This window comes from Grammomys surdaster, unplaced genomic scaffold, assembly GCF_004785775.1.
Source record: "Grammomys surdaster isolate TR1022 unplaced genomic scaffold, NIH_TR_1.0 145, whole genome shotgun sequence".
Taxonomy (NCBI): Eukaryota; Metazoa; Chordata; class Mammalia; order Rodentia; family Muridae; genus Grammomys; species Grammomys surdaster.
The window spans coordinates 149,257-169,879 of NW_021604603.1; the positions used below are offsets into that span (position 1 = coordinate 149,257).

The following is a 20,623-nucleotide window of genomic DNA, read 5'->3' on the forward strand; positions in this document are numbered from 1 at the left end:
TGCAGGACACCCAGAGACACCCAATGTCAGCCAACACCAAAGACAACAAGTTGGCAAAAGGCAAGCAGAACAACCTAATCAACAGAAGCAAATATCAGAACCCAGCTCTTCTACTCCAGCAAGCCCTAGATATCCTCACACACCTGAAGGGCAAAACTGTGACCTTAAGCCCTATCTCATGAAGACGATAGAGGCCTTTAAAGAGGATATAAATAATTCCCTTAAAGAAATACAGGAAAAGGGCTGGAGAGATGGCTCAGTAGTTAAGAGCACTGACTGCTCTTCCAGAAGTCCTGAGTTCAATTCCCAGCAACCACATGGTGGCTCACAACCATCTGTAATGGGGATCTGATGCCCTCTTCTGGTGTGTCTGAAGACAGCGACAGTGTACTTACATACATGAAATAAATAAATAAGTCTTTTTTAAAAAAGAAAGAAAAAAAGAAATACAGGGAAAAAACAAACAGGTGGAAGCCCTTAAAGAGTAAACAAATAAATCTCTTAAAGAAATACAGAAAAATACAATCAAACAGGGAAAGGAAATGAACAAAACAGTCCAAGACGTAAAAAATGGAAATAGAAGCAATTAAGAGATCACAATTGGAGGCAACCCTGGAGATGGAAAACCTAGGAAAAAGAAAAGGAACTATAGACATAAGCATCACCAACGAAGAGATGAAAGAGAGAATCTTAGGAATAGAAGATATGATGAAAGAAATTCATAACATTGGTCAAGGAAAATGCCAAGTATAAAAACTTGCTAACTCAACACACCCAGGAAATTTGGGACACTGTGAAAAGACCAAATAGAATAATAGGAACAGAAGAGGATGAAGATTCCTAGTTTAAAGGACCAGAAAACATCTTCAACAAAATCATAGAAGAAAATTTCCCTAACATAAAGAAAGAGATGCCTATACACATACAAGAAGCCTACAGAAGATCAAATAGATTGAACTAGAAAAAAAATCCTCCAGCTTCATAATAATCAAAAAATGTACAGAGCAAAGAAAGAATATTTATCAGGTTTAGAAGTTCTCTGGTGGAAGTTTTGGGGTCACTTAACTATACTATCATATCATCTGCAAATAGTGATATTTTCACTTCTTCCTTTCCTATTTGTATCCCTTTGACTTCTTTTTGTTGTCTAATTGCTCTGGCTAGAACTTCCAGTACTATATTGAGTAGGTAGGGAGAGAGTAGGCAGCCTTGTCTAGTCCCTGATCTTAGTGGGATTGCTTCAAGTTTCTCTCCATTTAGTTTGATGTTAGCTCCTGGTTTGCTGTATATTGCTTTTACTATGTTTAGGTAGGGGCCTTGAATTCCTGATCTTTCCAAGACTTTTATCGTGAAGGGATGATGAATTTTGTCAAATGTTTTCTCAGCATCTAGTGAGATGATCATGTGGTTTTTTTCTTTGAGTTTGTTTATATAGTGGATTACATTGATGGCTTTCTGAATATTGAACCATCCCTGCATTCCTGGGATAAAACCTACTTGATCATGATGGATGATTGTTTTGATGTGTTCTTGAATTCAGTTTGCTAGAATTTTATTGAGTATTTTTGCATCGATGTTCATAAGAGAGATTGGTCTGAAGTTCTCTTTCTTTGTTGGGTCTTTGTGAGATTTGGGTATGAGTGTAATTGTAGCTTCATAGAATGAATTGGGTAGTGTTCCTTCTGTTTCTATTTTGTGGAATAGTTTGAAGAGAATTGGTATTAGGTCTTCCTTGAGGGTCTGATAGAATTCTGCACTAAAACCATCTGGACCTCAGCTTTTTTTGGCGGGGAGACTTTTAATGATTGCTGCTATTTCCTTAGGGGTTATGGAACTGTTTAGATGGTTTATTTGCTCCTGATTTAACTTTGGTACCTAGTATCTGTCTAGGAAGTTGTCCATTTCATCCAGGTTTTCCAGTTTTGTTGAGTATAGGCCTTTGTAGTAGGATCTGATGACCTTTTAATTTCCTCAGTTTCTGTTGTTATGTCTCCCTTTTTAGTTCTGATTTTATTAATTTGGATACTGTCTCTGTGCCCTCTGGTTAATCTGGCTAAGGGTTTATCTATCTTGTTGATTTTCTCAAAGAACTAGGTCCTGGTTTTGTTGATATTTTGTATTTTTCTTTCTGTTTATATTTGGTTGATTTCAGCCCTGAGTTTGATTATTTCCTGCCGTCTACTCCTCTTGGGTGTATTTAAAGCTGCAAGGGAAAAGGGCCAAGTAACATATAAAAGTAGACATCAAATTATACCTGACTGCTCAACAGAGACTCTAAAAAGCCAGAAGGTCCTAGATAGATGTCTTGCAAACCCTAAAGAACCACAGATGTCATCCAGACTATTATACCCAGCAAAACTTTGAATCACCATAGATGGAGAAACCAATATATTCCATGACAAAACCAAATTTAAACAGTATCTTTCTACTAATCAAATCCTACAGAGGATACTAGAAGGAAATTTTCAATATAAAGAGTGTAATTACACTCAAGAAAATACAAGAAATTAATCATATCACAGAAAAACCGAAAGAAGAAAAAACATACAGAGAGAGGGAGGGAGGGAAGGAGGGGAAGAGAGAGAGAGAGAGAGAGAGAGAGAGAGAGAGAGAGAGAGAGAGATCAAACATTAAAATAACAGGAACTAACAATCATTGGTCATTAATATCTCTCAACATCAATGGTCTCAAAACACTAAGAAAAAGACACAGGCTAACAGACTGGATACATAAACAGAATCCATCATTCTGCTGCACACAAGAAACACAACTCAGCAACAAAAATAGATACTACCTAAGAGTAAAGGTCTAGAGAAAGAAATTATAAGCAAACAGAATCAAGAAATAAGCTGAAGTAGTCATTCTAATATCTAATAAATAGACTTTCAACCAAAAGTTATCAAGAGATGAGGAAGGGACATTTCATACACAAAGGAAAAACCTACCAATATTATGTCTCAGTTTGAAACATCTATGCCCCAAACACAAGGGCACCTGAATTCATAAAAGACACTTTATTAAAGCTGAAATCACATATTGAACCCCATACAATAATAGTGGGGACTTCAATACCCTACTCTCACCAATGAATAGCTCATTGAAATAAAAATTTAAACAGAGAAACAATGGAAATAACAGATGTTACAAACCAAATGAATTTAACAGAAGAATGGATGCAAAAGTGTGGTTCATTTATACAATGGAATACTACTCAGCTGTTGAAAAAAAGACATCATGAATTTTGCAACTGAATGGATGGAACTAGAGAATATCATCCTGAGTGAGGTAATCCAGACCCAAAAGGACATGCATGGTATGTACTCACTGATAAGTGGATATTAGCCATAAAGCACAGAATACCCATGATACATCCCACAGACCCAACGAAGTTAAACAAGAAGGAAGGCCCAAGTGAGGATGTTTGAATTACACTTAGAAAGAGGAACAAACTAGTCATAGGAAGCAGATAGAGGGAGGAACCTGGGAGGTAGAAGGGAGGAGGAGTGAAATAGGGGGGCAGGTGTGGAGAGAGACAGGAGAGGGCCAGGAGAATGAATGAAAGTCTGCAGCTGCCAGGCAGTGTGGGGAAATCTTTAAGAAGTCCCAGAGACCTGAGATGGAGGAGGCACCCAGGAGTCAATGGAGGTGACCTTAGCCAAGATGCATAAAAGTGGGGACATGAAACCTGAAGAGGCTACCTCCTGTAGCCAAGGATAAGAACATCAGTTCTTAGTCAGGGTTTGCATTCTTGTACAAAACATCATGACCAAGAAGCAAGTTGGGGAGGAAAGGGTTTATTTGGAGGCAGGAGCCGTTGCAGAGAACATGGAGGGGTACTGCTTACTGTATTGCTTCCCCTGGCTTGCTCAGCTTGCTTTCTTATAGAACTCAGGACTACCAGCCCAGAAATGAGACCTCCCACTCTTGATCACTAATTGAGAAAATACCTTACAGCTGAATCTCATGGAGGCATTTCCTCAAAGGAGGCTCCTTTCTCTTGATATCTCCAACTTGTGTCAAGTTGACACACAAAACAAGCCAGTACACCAACCCACCTACAAAGCTTTTGACCCCAAATTTGTCCTGTCTAAATGACATACAGGGACAAAGATGTAGCAGAGACTGAAGGAAAGGCCAACCAATAACTGGCTCCACTTAAAACTCTTCCCATGGGCAAGCACCAATCCCTGATATTATTAATATTTATATTATTAATATTTATAATTAAGCATACTCTGTTATGCTTGCAGACAGGAACCCTAGCATAACTGTCCTCTGAGAGACTCTACCCAGCAGCTGACTGAAACAGACACAGTTACCCACATCCAAACAGTGGAAAGAGGTCAGAAACTCTTATGGAAGAGTCGGAGAAAGGATTGAAGGCCCTGAAGGAGATGGGAACCCCACAGGAGGACCAATAGAGTCAACTAACATGGACCTCTGGGAGCTCTCAGAGACTGAGCCACCAAAAAAAGAGTATAAAGGACCTGGAATGAGGCCCCCGGCACATATGTAACAGACATGCAGCTGAGTCTCCTTGTAGGTCCCCCAACAAATGGAGCAAAGTCTCTCCCTAAAGCTGTAACCTGACTGTGGTATCTATCCCCCTACAGGGCTCCCTTGTCTGGCACATCACAGACTGCTTGCACGTGTTTCTTGTGGCACGACTCATAATTACTGAGTTATGGGAAGGTTAAACTATATGTGAATAGTGGAGTTGTATTAAGCCCCAAAGAAAACTGGAATTATGTCCTTTCCTGGAACTGGATGGAACAGGAGATCCTTGTATTAACACAAATACCACCCATCTTCTCTCCCATGTGGCTCCTAAACTGTATGTGCAGGTACACTTGATCAGTGTGTGCCCCACTCGGGCCCTGAGCTTCCTCTTGCAACACACGGGAACTGATGCAGAGAGCCCCAACTGGGCAACACAGAGAGAGAAATGTGGAGACAGTCCTAAACAAGATGTCTTCATCAAACCCCTCCCCTCAGGAAACTATACAGAGTAAGAGACAGACATCTGTAATAGCCACAAAGGATGATGTTACCACGGAAACTGTCTTCTAGACACAGCAGGACAAATACACATGTGAACTGCCTCATAGAAACTGTGGCAGTGTGCACAGGGCTTGCACCATTTCAAGCCAAACAGGATCCCAGAGTTGAGAAGGGGAAGTAGACATGATCTCTTCTCACCAAGAAGCTTTCTCCAACTGACAACCACTTGCAAAGGAAAAATTAGTTTTCTCCAGGGGAGTCTCACTGGGTATATTAGCCACATTTAAGGGCAGGTTTCATGTCCAGCAGTAGATGTACATTGGGGGGGGGGGGGCATATATTCTTGGGGGGGGGGCTTTTTGTTTGTTTTGTTTTGTTTTAATCTTACTGGTATTTTGCTTGTGTGTTATGCTTTCTGATTTTGTGGGGTTTGTAGGGTTTGAGACGTGTGTACGTGTGTGTACATGTGCGTGTGTGTGTGCGTGTGTCTGGGTGTGTGTCTGGGTGTGCATGTGTTTTATGCTTTTTCTTTCCTTCTCTTTTCAACTTTGATTTTTTTGGGGGTGGGGGGACTGTTTGTTTTCTAGAGAGAGAGAGAGAGAAGGCTCAGAGCCAGATGGGTGGGTAGGTAGATAAATCTGGGAGAAGATGAGGAGGTAGAATTGTAATCAGAATATATTGTATGAAAAATGTTAGTTTTAATTAAAACAATATCAGAAGCCAGACAGTGATGGCGCACGCCTTTAATCCCAGCACTTGGGAGGCAGTGGCAGGTGGATTTCTGAGTTCGAGGCCAGCCTGGTCTACAGAGTGAGTTCCAGGACAGCCAGGGCTATATACAGAGAAACCCTGTCTCAAAAAAAACAAACAACACCAGAAGAGCTGGCAGGATGCTCAGAAGGTAAAGGTACTTGCTGCCGGCCTGAGACCCAAAGTTGATTGTCTGAACCCAAGTGGTGGAAGGAGAGACCTGACTCCCACAAGCTTCCCTCTGGCTTCCATGTGCACACCCCAACACATGCTCCACCCCCTGAGCACACACACAACCAACAACTAAGCATGTATATTAAAAGAACACTATTTCATAATTATCCTCCTGGGGAGCTCAAGTTTTTAGCGGACTTTGGCATAATGCTTAAAACACAGAAATATGTTTTTTATATGTTTTTTATGTTAAAAAACATTTTGGAAGATAGTAACAGAACAGAGATTAGAATTAGTTCTGCCAAAACCAGAGCTCTTAGAAATCAAAACATCATTAAAATGATTTAAAATATACTAATGGGTGATTGTGTAACTAGAGGAATTTAATTATGTATGTATGTATACTCCAGTGCAAAGGAATTCACAGAAATCTGTTAATTGCCTTGCTTGTTCTTTGACTATTTATATCTATTGTATTTCTAGTTCCTCAACCTAGAACTAACCTTAATACTTGCATGTAATTAAAATGGTATAAAAGCGAAAGGGAGGAGGGGGGATGGGATAGGGGGTTTCTAGGGAGGGGAAATAGGGAAAAGGGATGATATCTGAAATGTAAATAAATAAAATATCCAATAAAAAATCCAAAAGAAAGAAAGAGAGAAAGAAAGAAAGAAAGAAAGAAAGAAAGAAAGAAAGAAAGAAAGAAAAAAAGAAAGAAAGAGCCGACTTGCAATCTTTTCCCTGGTTTTCCACTCTCTCCCTAGGAGGGATTCATGTGCTCCCACAACCTTGTCTGCCGTCTGTAAATTGCACACAGACCACTGGATTCAATGGATAACAGTCTTATTCAGTCATTCCCTCCCATGTGTGAAGATCAAGGATAACTTGTCTACTTAAACCAGTTCTGTGAGGTCTTGTATTTCACTTGATTCCAGGACATTTTAATCACATCCTCCAAAGCTACCTGCTCACTAGTAACAACTTCCTTTTACTCTTCTGCAAACCTAGCAGCTTAAATACTACATATATATTAAGTCAATATATATATATAATATTATATATGATACATTATATATAATATATTAAGTAGATTGTTGATATATTAAACTAAAGATCCTTCCTGATGTCTCAATGTCTCATCATCTAACTAAAACTGTATCATAAATAAAAGCATATATATATATATATATATATATATATATATATATATATATGACAAATCTGCAGTCTCAGTTTACTTTCCCTGTAGCTGTGATGACATACCATAACACCTAACAGCAGCAACTTAAATGGGAAAGGGTTTATTTTAGATCATGGTTTGAGAAGACAGTCTGCCAGGTGGGGAAGTGCTTCCAGCTAGAGCTTGAGAAAAGTAGCTAAAAAGGAGAGAGCAGCTGGGCAGTGGTGGCACACGCCTTTAATCCCAGCACTTGGGAGGCAGAGGCAGGAAGATTTCTGAGTTCGAGGCCAGTCTGGTCTACAGAGTAAGTTCCAGGACAGCCAGAGCTACACAGAGAAATCTTGTCTTGAAAAACAAAAACAAACAAAAAAAAATGGAGAGAACAATAAATCCTTATGCACTGCTAGCTCTCTCCTTATTTAGCCCACTGAACATACTAAGAACACAGACTACATTCAGACAAAACCATCTACAAAGCCTACCTTGTAGTAAAATGTTAAAAATCTCACAAACACAAAGGGGGGATTTTGTAGACACTACAGGATGGAAACCATCAAACTCAACATCCCAAACCCCACTGGTAGCACAGTTCATCCCAAACCATCGGTCATTTCCGCTCCCACTGCCATGTTTGACTGGGAGCTGCAAGTTCCCAACACTACTCAGCTTCATAAGAGGCTGTTGCACTAGATATTGCTAGCCCAGGAAAAGACCAAACTTCAAAACTCAAAGTATGCTTTCTGTAGCACACATGTCTGACAATAATAAGTTCTGACAATTATATGTCAAACTGTCATGTTAGAGATCATATATATGATAAACAGTGCTGCCATGAACATTTGTGTACATTTTTTCATGTGAACATTTTTTCCTAGGGTGTATACAGCTAGCCCAGAGACTCCTGGAGCAGAGAACTAGTTCGTCAACATTCTTAGCAATAGCGAGCTAGTTTCCAAAGTTAATAATCATTTTACATTCATACTAATAACTCATAAAGAGTCTAATTTCTTGACCTTTTCCCTCTAAGCTTGTGTGGCAAGCTCATATATCTCTTACTGTATATCTCTTGGTGGCAGTGGATTTGTGGGAGATGCAGTAGCCCTGCTGCTGTGAACATGGTGTCTCCCTGTGAGTTTGATTAAAATTTCTCTAAGGAACAGTGATACTAAATGATATTTGCATGCAGTTGTTGGCAGTTTTTGTAAGTCAGTTCTTTGGAGAAATATGCATTCAAATCACTTCATTTTTAATTCAATTCACCACCTTTTGTTGTTAACCTGTGAAAGTTATTTCTTTACATTTCCTGTATTTATGGACAAAGGCTGTCCCTCTAAAGTCTCAGTAGCCGAACATGTCCTTAAATGTCCTATCTTCTAGCCTCTTTCTTTCCCAAGTGCCAGAATTACTGGTGGCAGACACTGTGCCCAGTTTTCTATTCACCCTTAACAGGATTTCTCTAAGCACAAGAGTATTTTTTTTAATTTTAATGGAGTCCAACTTTTCTCTTTTTGTTGCTGCTGCCTACTTAGAAAGTAAAGATTCACTCTTGCGACTTCTCGTAGGAGCGTTATGGTCTGGATTTTACATATAGATTGAAAGTCATTTTTTTTTAAAGCAGGGACACAATGGTAATTCTGGAAAAGTAAGGAACAGGAGACACAATGAAGACTCAACTTTCTCTTGAGAGATGGTATTGAGAGTGACAGGTATCCTTTTATTTCCTTGTCTTCCCTCGCAAAAGTTTATGACCAATGAAGAGAGAAGCCTTTCAGTGTGGCTGGCTCCAGACTCCCCTGTGCTGTGTGCTCCCTGTGTCCCACTCCCCAGCCCTTTCACCTCATTGGGTAACTAGTATCATTTGCCATTTTCATTCCCATATATAAGGAGTAGACAAACAAACCAACACATTTGTCCATCACAATCAGAAAAGTGGTACCACTCAGTTCTACTCTACTAGGCACCTTATTTCCTTGTTGGGCATTACTATTTCCTTAATTCTGTACTCATCAAGGTGATGAAACTCTAGCCTTTCCCCCAAGATAGTCTGAGTGTTTAGTAAATGACTGACCTGTAGGTATCTGAATTAGACGTAGGAAGACTCTAGTGTTGCCTTGGGTTCCCCCCTCTCAGAATGAAGTGTCTTTGGGTCACAGACATTCCTTGCCCCTCCCTGGAACAGAATTACTGTAACATTCTTTCCTTTCAGGCAAATGTTCTGGTCAAAATCTGAAGTTCCAGTGGTGTGGTTAGTGGTTGGCTGAACAAGTGGGGATGAGTTCGAGTAGAAATGGAGTCAGTCATAATTCTTGTAAAGGATTAACTGCTGATCCTTGCTCTCAGCTAACCTGCAAATGTGATAAAATATACTAGTGTTGGTTTTTTGTCTTGCCTGCCTGTCAGAGACAACTGAGAGGATGTTTCTACTGATATAACCACAACACAGTCTTCTCATTTGTGGATTCTGTAGATGCCGATGGTAGACTGGTAGATTGTGTAGTTAGGGACATAGTGGTTATATCTGTACTGAATATGTCCAAGCTATCCTGTATATTATTCCCTAAACAACACCATGTAAAAAGTATTTTCATAGTATTTACATCTTGCATGTATTATAATTAATATAGAAATGATATGGAATAAACACAAATATGTATGATAGTAATCCATAAACACTGTTGGATGAAGATTTAAAAAAAAAAAACAGCTCTGTCTTCAAGGACAATAAGAGATCATTTATACTAGAGCCGAATATTAGTGACTGTGGCAAAGGAACACAGAATTAGATGTTTAGATCTTATTTTTCTATGTGGCCATGATTTCATGAAAATTTTATAGTAGCAGAACCAAGAAAATCACAAATCAACACTTTAAAAATATTGCTAGAAATATCAGTGGGTTACAGCAAAGCAGGGAACTTCTGCTGTGGCCCTCAGATGACATCTGAGGACATTCTTGTCTTCTGGGTTGATGCAATCCAGTGACCTGTTAAGTTAATGTACTCTAAAAGGTTTCACACAACAATCACAAGGACATTAATTGAATTACAAAAGTGGGCAAGGAATAGCTATTAAGGAGGCTAAAGATATGCCTTGTCCCAAATTGTAGCCAGGCTCTGAACCTGAAATATCCCAACCTCTCTATGATCACTGCAATTCTCAACAGTCTTCATGGACTGTTTAATGTCTTTCCAGGAACTTTAGTCATATGGTCCATTAGTATCTACTGAATTTGAGCCAAACCCCAACCTATTGCTATGGGCTTAGATTTTTCAAAACCTACTTTAATACGGGTCCTTAAACACTTTTACCTCCATTCTAGCCCACCACCTATCAGAAGTAGTGGAAAGGAAAGGTCAGTAGGACAAAGCTGAATGTGGACCTGTTTAGAAATAGTTCTTTTGGGTGACTCCAGTCTTCATTGTCAAGATATCAGCGGTTTAGCTCACAAAAATCATCAGCGGTAGCTCGATACACTAGCAAACACCATTTCTGAATCAGCAATGTCACTTCAATTCAGAAGAAATTGTGAGGCTCTGCTAGTTGGCCCAAATCTATGGAAGCAGCAAGAAGCTGACAGAATATCAGGAGAAGTTCTTTGGTGCATTTCTTTCTACAAGGCCACAACAAATGATGATCAGCAAGGAAGGCAAGGTGAACCAGTACTACAGTGTTGCCCACCATCTGTAGGCTTATACTTACACCCTTTCCAAACAACATGTTCTCTCAAGTGTCTGCTCTAGCAAAACATCACATGTACTTTTTCCAGGCAGCTTCCAGAAAAACATCATGTGTCTGTTCTCAGCGAAATATCCTCCCATGTATCTGCTTCAGCAAAACATCCTCTTATAAGACAGTTTCCAGCAAAACATGACATGACACAACTGAGTCTCAAACAAAAAAAAAACCCAAAATTTCTACTTCATACTGTGGTACTGCAGAAAAGCTTAAGGCAGTGGAGCGTGCAGCAAGGTTAGCCGGGTAGAGAAGCTTTTCCTGTCCTGTAGTCTTAGCCATTTTGTTGAAGAACAAAAATTACACTAACTCTGTCAGCTCTAGCTCAGAACATGCAAAATTGATTAGGTCTTACAGTTTAAACAACTTACAACAATCCTTGCATTAAATCTGATCTCACAAGCCGTGATTCAGGCTGTGAATTCTAGTCCTACAATATTAGAGAGTAATAAAAAGTATTTTACTATGGCACTTGACATTCACATATGTGTACTCACAGGCACAGGCATTGTCTAGCTATACTGTAGATTCCAAAAACTTGATTACAGTATATAATGATATATAATATAGTATGAACATTAAGACAATTGAAAATAAACCAAAATGTTTTTATGCTTTAAGAGCAGAGAAACATTGACAAGAAATTATCCTTAGGTATCGAGGTCTGTTTCTAGCCATTCTTATTCATGATTTTTTTTCATTTTTTATTGGATATTTTATTTACATTTCAGATGTTATCCCCTTACCACATTTCCCCCACACACACCCAGGAACCCCCTATCCTATCCCCCCTCCTCCTGCTTCTCTGCAGATGTGCCCCTACCTACCCCCCCAACTCCCACCTCCCCACCCACAAATTCTCTCACACACAGAGTCCAGCCTTCATGGGACCAAGGATCTCCTCTCCCATCTATGCCCAACAGGGCCATCTTTCCCTACATATACAGTTGGAGCCATGGATCCCTCCTTAAGTGCTCCCAGGCTGGTGGTTTAGACCCTGGGAGCTCTGGTTGGTTGGTATTGTTGCTCTCCTCATGGGGCTGCAAACCCTTTTAGCTCCTTCAATCTTCACTCTAAGTCCTCCATTGGGAACCCTATGATCTGCTCAATGGTTAGCTGTGAGCATCTGCCTCTGAATATGTCAAACTCTGGCTTATTCATGATTTTATTATGCCAGCCACCAGCCTTGTCTACACATAATTGATGTGTTCAAGATTAACTTGCTTTCTCTCCTAGAAGCTGTTTTTATTCTTGCCATTTTCCCAGAAAGAAACTGAGCATTTAGGACCAAGTGGGAATCAAATGTGTCCGTGGGTGGTTGAATTATTCACACATTTTAATTAAGTAGTTTTTCAGGTGGGTTCAACACATATTTGATTTGTAACACGTGGTATCAGTATATGCCAGTTTATAGGGAGAGAGGACGGCCCTGAAAACCGGGAAGGGGATTGTTGTCAGGGGCAACAGAAAGCATTCAACCAGGAACCTGATGGGACTAACAGCCACATAGTGGTAAACCTAGCATGTCAGCTGATGTGACCATACAAAATATGTGACTCTAGACTAAGCCCTCTGCACCCTGCTCCTCTCTCCTTGGCTTATACTGAACCTTACTACAAACAGCTCCATGATAGGGGCTCCCTTCTTTTCAGTATGTTTTGCTGACACGTGGCGTCAGTGCTGCTGTACTCAGTAAATGGATGGACACCCCAGGCTCTCATCAGAAGGAGGCTAGCTCAGAGACATGTTCCCTATGTCCTCAGAGAGCTGTCACTGTGACTGAGTCCCTGAGGCAACATCAATAGCACCCTCCATAATGGTCCCTCTTTGGCTATCTTCCTTTTCCTGTCTTACCACCATCTCCCCAGTGCTTACAAGAATCTGCTAGGTAAATCAGCTGCCCCAATTGCTTGTATGTTGGAACAAGTCAACTATTACTATTGGGAGAAAGCTTTTATGATGGCAGACAAGAGCTTTCCACGCCGCCATGTGCGGCTCTCGCAGTTCGGGCCCATCTGTCTCACCTAAAGCCCCTGAAAATGTGCTGTGTACAACAGCCTCCTTGTAGTATGTTTGCGGAAAGTAAATGAAGAGACTAAAGTTCCCTACAGGGTTCCATGTGAAATGACAATAGGAGGCACTCAGACAAGAATGAGGAAGGCTCAGAGGAAGCAAGGATGGTGCCTACAAAGAGAACTCAGATACAAACGACAGTGATACAGACTTTCTCCACGGGTATCGGGAGAATGGCTCCAGCCATATTAATTAAATATTTAGGCAAATTGTGATCAAATCAGATGGAAACCTTGACCATACGCAGATGGCTGATGTGGTCTTCACAGTTATCAGTCCTTTGAACATCCTTCTCTCAGGTTGGAGTAAGGTCAGAGAGACTACTGAAATCCCCTTCATAGAGGTGATGGCTTGCACATGGCCTGAAGGAAAGACACTATTCATAGTTAACAGGAGGCTGGGTATCCTTCAGTGGGTAGCCTAGACTGGGCTGGTTGTGTGTGGGAAGGGGTATGAGGAATGTTGACAGTTACTCTGAACACTAAGGACTTGGATGATGCACTTCTGAGACTCTGAGCGACTGAGCAGTCTAGGGACACAACAGTGAGTGAACCAAAGTGAATTTTGTACCTCACATTTTTACATAAATGTATTACTAATTTTATATAGAAGTCATTACAAGAGCAAAATTGATTTTTAATTGAAAAAATGTATACATTGCATTCAGAAAAGCAAATTTATGAGCCACAAGATGATTAATTATATCATAAACTTACAACATTATCCTTTAATGAATTATTCTAAGCAGGGAATTTATTACCATGAACATTGGTGCCTAAGTTACAAACGTTGCTAAATGCAGGGAATCTGTTTGGTACTGAAGTCAGAAAGCCAATGAGATACTTCTTCCTCCTTGAGGGAGTATCCAGTCATAACTCCTGGTCAGTGTGTTTTGCCTTCTCTATCTGGAGCTTTAGTAGTTCAATCTCCAGAGTCAGCTTGTAGACCTCCAGAGCCATTTTCACATCATTTGAATTTGGCAGACATTGCATGGTCTTCTTGCCTGCAAACACATGCTCACAGTCTTTACTGGCTTCCTGAAAGAGATGCAGGTTTGAGATAGCAGTGAGTGCCTTCAGCTGATCATCAAGAAATAGGGCAACAGTATTATTACATGGTCTAGAAAAATAGAAGGCAGTATTCTTAGGCCTATGGAAGCTCACTTTTTACAGGAGTCAGTGTTTCATATACTCAAATAAAAATAGAAAAATGTTCTATGCCAACTCCCCAAATGACTTGAGACAACAGCAAAACAAAACAGGTTCTCTGAATGACTTAGAAATGATCCACGGCAAGCCAGGGGTCAGCACTATCGGCTGGGATAAGCACTTTAGTGTTTGATGGCACAGAAGCTCTTGATCTGTGTTACTTACCTGCTCACATCTGGGCACCTCCGGGTACCAGGTTCTGTTCTCTGAACAAGTGATGCTTTGGGAACCCAGCATGACAAACCCAGAGTAACATTGGATGGTGACATTTTCAGATTCAACATACTGATCTTTATCAGCAGACAGCGTTCCATTTCCTATCTCTGGTTTCTGACATAAAGCTATAATGAAAACATGTTTTAGATAACCGTGATCTGAGGGAAAAGACATGGTAATAGTCTACAGTAAAAAGAATGAACTGAATTTGTGTGTAGTTTATCCTGTTTTCCATTTATTTTGTTAGCAAAATATTGAATATTTGTGACAGTGTATGTATACAATATGATTTTGACTTAAGTCTCCAGATACTCCTGCTAAGTGAGTGTATTATTTTTCTGTTTTATATAAAAGAAAATTCAGATGCAGAAAAGGTAAGAAATTTGTCCATAGGTATAATGGGCTTAAACAATAAAATGACAGGACATTTTAAAGGTGTGTATGACCCTGGATTCCCCCTTGACATAGTAACTCTTACTTCAAACAGTTCTGTAAGACTCTGATCATAAAGTTCTGATATTTTTATTTGTACAGTGGAAATAATTGTGTTAAATAATCAATTACTGTAAATGTAGCTCTACTAATAGTATATAAACATAAAATAAGACCTAATCCTAAATCCTCCTGCTCCCTACAACTAATTGGCGCTGGGTTTTCTCAACATTCATCACCTATATCATGGTAGATGGTATTTTGGCAGAAGTTCTGATGGCAGAACCTGTCACTCTAATATTTGAAAATATCCCAACAGAGCCTAAATTGATGCCAGAACAAGTTTTATTGAAGATTTTCTATAGGACCATTCATGTAATTACAAAATGTTTTGTCCCCAGAGTATTTCTGAAAACATATATAAAGAAAGTAACAATATGAGCTGCCCCAAGAAAGTTGGTACTTATAACTGGGAGAAAGAAGTAGAGGAAGTGATGTTGTATATGGATTTTATGGTTTTGTATGGAATATCATCTGTTTATGTTTTTTATTTAAAATAGACAAAATTGGCTCTATCAGAAGACTTCGAGAAGTTTAGGTAAACCGCCCACCTGCCAGACTCCCCCGCTCGCTCACTCCCTCGGCTTCGTCCTCCCATCCTAGTCCCAACCCACACCCAGGCCCTCCTAGCTTCCTGCTAGTCTGCAACTAGCACAGAGACTCCCTACTCTATTAGAAACCACACAGACTGTTAACCAGGAAAAGCTTCCAGTGGTGGGACTTGAACACCAACCCAGAAAACCTTCAACCTGTAATCTATCCTGCCTGCTAGTTGTACTAGGGCAATGGTAACAGAACTTGACACAGAACTTATGGCAGTGGCCAACCAATGGCAGGTCTACCTTAAGGCCCATACCACACAAGGGAGCCCATGCCCAACACTGCCTAGACAACCAGGAATCAGAGGCTGGATGGCCCAGAGATCTATGATAGAAAAAAATCAATAAAATAATTCCTAATGATATCCTTATGTACTTATAGATGGTGCTTAGCCCAAGTGTCATTAAAGAGGCTACCAATGGTAGCTGATAGGAGCAGATACAGAGACCCACAGCCAAAAAAACAGGTAGAGCGTCAACCCAATTGAAGATCTCCATTGGGCTCCACCCCTTGGAGCTTGGGGAACCTCATGGAAGAGAGGAAGAGAGAATATAGGAAGCAAAGGGGCCAAGTAAACCAGGAGAATGAGGCCCAAGAACACCAACTAAGCAGAGCTCACAGGGATTCAGAGACTGAAATAGCGATCATGGACCCTGCATAGGATTCTGCTAGGTCCTCTGCATATGTTATAGTTGTTAGCTGAACACTTTTGTGGGACCCCAACAGTAGGAATGGGGTGTCTCTCATTTTCATCTGTTCTTGAAACCCTTTTCTTTTGAGTTGGAGATATCACCCAGCCTAGATATGAAGGTTTGTAACTAGTCTTATTTGATTTTGTTATGCTATATTCAGTGGATATTCCTGGGAGGCATTTCTTCTCATTTCTGAAGGGAAGTGGAAGCAGAATGGATGGGGGGGGATTCTGGGGGGCAGGTGGGAAAAATGGAAGGAAGGGAACTGCAATGGGGATGTATTGAAAACAAAAAGTTAAAAAAGAAGGAAGGAAAGAAAAGAAACTCATGTCATTACAAGAAAAAAAATGAAATATATTGTCCTTCATCTAGCAGGGAATAACTTTGCTATCCAATCCTGAAAGCAATTCTACCCCTGTGGCCATGAGGTGGGAAGGAGATATCATTACCTTTACACTGTGGAGCTGCTGCTCTCCATTGTGAAGACGTGCAGGAGATGGTTGCCTCTCCAATCAGTCTGTATCCTTCATCACATTCATATGTGACCTTAGTTGTGTAATTCGGTAGAATAGATTTTGTATAACCTCCGTGGGCAATGACAGGTGGTAAATTACAACCTTGACGATGGGACACTGGAAAGAAGGTGAACTTGTAAAGTGTGTCAAACAGCACTTCTCAGGATTTATGTGTCTTGGATGCTTCATGCTATGCTTCTTTCTTCCCTACCTGTAAGATCACTGGACCAAAGTCATGTGCTTGGGCTACCTTCCTGGAAGTCTTAGGTTCAGGAACTTGAACACTTCAAACTATACACTGGCATAATTTGAATTGTGAATTTTCTCCTGTGACCTACAAGTTAAAGGTTTAGCTCCCAGATGACATTATTGGGCAGTGTTGGAAACTAGTACAAGGTGGAGCCCCATGGGAGGTCCCCAGGTCACTAGGGGCTTGCTTTTTGTGGAGAATGTGTATCTCCAGCACTCTCTTCTCTTTCCTTCTTCTCTGGCTCATGACTGTGTACATTGTTTTGCTCTGGCTTACAGTCCTGTCATGATGTGTCACCTTCACACAAGTGCAAAGCAACAGAACCAAATCTGAAACAAACTGAACCTTTCCTCTCTGTAAGTTGATTGTCTCACATGTCTGTGGTACTGACAGAAAGCTGACAACACAAGCCGTTCCCTTTTCCTTCCTTTTACAGACTATCACAGTGTTTAGGGTCCACTTTTTATACAAAGGCTGGATCCCATTCCAGGTTACACCTTGTCTGTGGTGTATAAGATACGATCAATTCTATATTTAATACTCAGATGTATAAAGGATGCCAATTTTTTTTTTCACTAAAACATTGAGGGTAGTCAAGTTAAAGACCATAGCAATATAGAAAGGGGCTGTCTGCTTTCCCTGCTTTCCTGATGACAATACGTTTCACAAAAATTAATCTCTCAAGCCTCTGCCTTTTCCATGCCTAAAATAAATGTATGTGCAGTCTTCCTGCTTGTCAACACAGACAGATCCCAGCAGGATGCGAGGAATGTGGGAACAGACTACAGTTCTTGATCATAGCTATCCTAGCTTTGAGACTAGGACTACCCTCTCATTACCTGTTAGATCTCTTAGCTATGCAGCTCTTTGTTAAAACAGTAGTTGAGACAAAGTTCCAAGCCACTGCTTTGGAAGAGTTATTTCCCAGGTGTTTTTTTTGGAAAATGTTCTTAAACTTCTATTTTTTTTTTAATTGGATATTTTATTTACATTTCAGATGTTATCCGCTTACCACATTTCCCTCTAACTCAGGAATCCCCTATCCTATCCCCCCTCTTCCTGCTTCTATGAGGATGTACCCCCACCCACCCACCCCATTCCCACCTCCCCACTCTCGAATTCCCCACACTGGCTGTCCAGCCTTCATGGGACCAAGGATCTCCTCTCCTACCTATGCCCGACAGGGCCATCCTCCCCTACATATACAGCTGGAGCCATGGATCCCTCCTTAAGTGCTCCCAGGCTGGTGGTTTAGACCCTGGGAGCTCTGGTTGGTTGGTATTGTTGCTCTCCTCATGGGGCCACAAACTCTTTCAGCTCCTTCAGTCTTCGCTCTAACTCCTCCATTGGGAATCCCATGATCAATTCAATGGTTAGCTGTGAGCATCCACATCTGAATATGTCAGACTCTGGCAGACCTCTAAGAAGACAGCTATATCAGGCTCCTGTTAGCATGCACTTCCTGGCTTCCACATCAGCATCTACCTTTGGTGACTGCACATGGGATGGATACTCAGGTGGAAAGGTCTTCAGATGGCCCCTCCTTCAGTTTATGTCCCTCACTTTGTCTCCATATTTGCTCCCTTGAGTATTTTGTTACTCCTTCTAAGAAGGACCGAATCACCCCCACTTGGTCTTCCTTCTTCATGAGCTTCATGTCTGTGAGTTGCATCTTTGGTATTTCGAGCTTCCGGGCTAATATCCAATTATCAGTGAGTGAATATCATGTGTGTTCTTTTGTGATTGGCTTACCTCACTCAGGATGATATTTTCCAGTTCCATCCTTTTACCTAAGAATTTCTCGAATTAATTGTTTTTAATAGCTGAGTAATACTTCATTGTGTAAATGTACCACATTTTTTGTATCCATTCCTCAGCTGAAGGACATCTGGGTTCTTTCCAGGTTCTGGCTATTATAAATAAGGCTGCTATAAACATAGTGGAGCATATGTCCTTGTTATATGTTGGAGCATCTTCTGGGTATATACACAGGAGTGGTATAGCTGGGTCCTCAGGTAATGCTATGTCCAATTTTCTGAGGAACCACCATATTGATTTCCAGAGTGGTTGCACCATCTTGCAATCCCACCAATAATGGAGGAGTGTTCCTCTTTCTCCACATCCTCGCCAGCATCTGCTATCACCTGAGTTTTTGATCTTAGCCATTCTGCCTGGTGTGCGGTAGAATCTCAGGGTTGTTTTGATTTGCATTTCCCTGATGACTAAGGATGTTGAACATTTCTTTAGGTGCTTCTCAGCCATTCAAGTTTCCTCAGTTGAGAATTCTTTGTTTAGCTCTGTACTCCATTTTTTAATAGGGTTACTTTGTTGTCTGGAGTCTATTTTCTTGAGTTCTTTGTATATATTGGATATTAGCCCTCTGTCAGATATGGGATTGTTAAAGATTTTTTCCCAATCTGTTAGTTGCCATTTTGTCCTATTGACAATCCTTTGCCTTACAGAAGCTTTGCAATTTTATGAGGTCCCATTTGTCAATTCTTGATCTTAGAGCATAAGCCATTGGTGTTCTGTTCAGGAACACCCTATGCCTCAGTATTAGACATTCTTCCCCACCTTCTCTTCTATTAGTTTCTGTGTATCTGGTTTTATGTGAAGGTCCTTTATCAACCTTGAGCTTTGTACAAGGAGATAAGAATGGATCAATTTGAATTCTTCTACATGCTGACCTCCAGTTGAACCAGTTACAATTTGTTGAAAATGCTGTAATTTTTCCACAAGATGGTTTTAGCTCCTTTGTCAAAGATCAAGTGACCATAGGTGTGTGGGTTCATTTCTGGGGCTTCAATTCTATTCCAGTGATCTTCCTGCCTGTCTCTGTACCAATACCATACAGTTTTTGTCACTATTGCTCTGTAGCTTGAGGTCAGGGATGGTGATTCCTCCAGAAGTTCTTTTATTGTTGAGAATAATTTTTGCTAACCTGGGTTTTTTGTTATTCCAAATGAATTTGAGAATTTCTCTTCTAACTCTGTGAAGAACTGAGTTGAGATTTTAATGGGGATTGCATTGAATCTGTAGATTGCTTTTGGCAAGATGGCCATTTTTACTATATTAATCCTGCCAATCCATGAGCATGGGAGATCTTTCCATCTTCTGAGATCTTCTTTGATTTCTTTCTTCAGAGACTTGAAGTTCTTGTCATACAGATCTTTCACTTGCTTGGTTAGAGTACACCAAGATAATTTATATTATTTGTGACTATCGTGAAGGGTGTCTTTTCCCTAATTTCTTTCTCAGCTCATTTATCCTTTGAGTAGAGGAAGGTTTCTGATTTGTTAGAGTTAATTTTATATCCAGCCACTTTGCCGAGGTTGTTTATCAGCTGTAGGCCTGAACTACAAAGCAAAATCTTATTTTATGAAATGATTGTTTGAATGTCACAATTCCTTCCAAGAATTCTTTGCTTATATCAGTTTCAAGCCTATGCTACTGACTAAAGAAGGTTAATGTTATTTAAATTTTATTTCACATATGTGTATAGTAAATGGAGAAATTAGCAAGTGTGGTGGTTTGAGTGAGGATGATGGCCCCTTAGGCTCATGGATTTAAATGCTTGATCACTAGGGAATAGCACTATTTGAAAGGATTCGGAGATGTGTCCTTGTCGGAAAAAAAAATGTGTTACTGGGAATGGCTTTGAGGTTTCAAATGCCCCCATCAAGCCCAGAGTCAGTCTCTCTCTCTCTCTCTCTCTCTCTCTCTCTCTCTCTCTCTCTCTCT

General features: G+C 40.4%; 2 protein-coding genes across 3 annotated transcripts in view; both read right to left on the bottom strand.

The window, feature by feature from the left end:
• Nucleotides 1-9,241, bottom strand: part of LOC114618922 (zona pellucida sperm-binding protein 3 receptor-like) — a 46,694-nt gene extending 37,453 nt beyond the window's left edge. Inside the window, exon 1 of the mRNA XM_028764769.1 lies at nucleotides 9,174-9,241. The gene's annotated coding sequence lies outside the window, so the exon portion shown is untranslated. The remainder of the gene's footprint in view (nucleotides 1-9,173) is intronic.
• A 4,283-nt stretch (nucleotides 9,242-13,524) lies between these two features.
• Nucleotides 13,525-20,623, bottom strand: part of LOC114618911 (C4b-binding protein alpha chain-like) — a 39,352-nt gene continuing 32,253 nt past the window's right edge. For both annotated transcript variants that reach the window (XM_028764757.1, XM_028764756.1), the window contains 3 exons: nucleotides 16,567-16,749; nucleotides 14,283-14,458; nucleotides 13,525-13,946 (listed from right to left, as the gene is read on the bottom strand). In XM_028764757.1, the coding sequence (XP_028620590.1) occupies nucleotides 13,779-13,946; nucleotides 14,283-14,458; nucleotides 16,567-16,749 (527 nt within the window). In that variant the 3' untranslated portion in view covers nucleotides 13,525-13,778. The remainder of the gene's footprint in view (nucleotides 13,947-14,282; nucleotides 14,459-16,566; nucleotides 16,750-20,623) is intronic.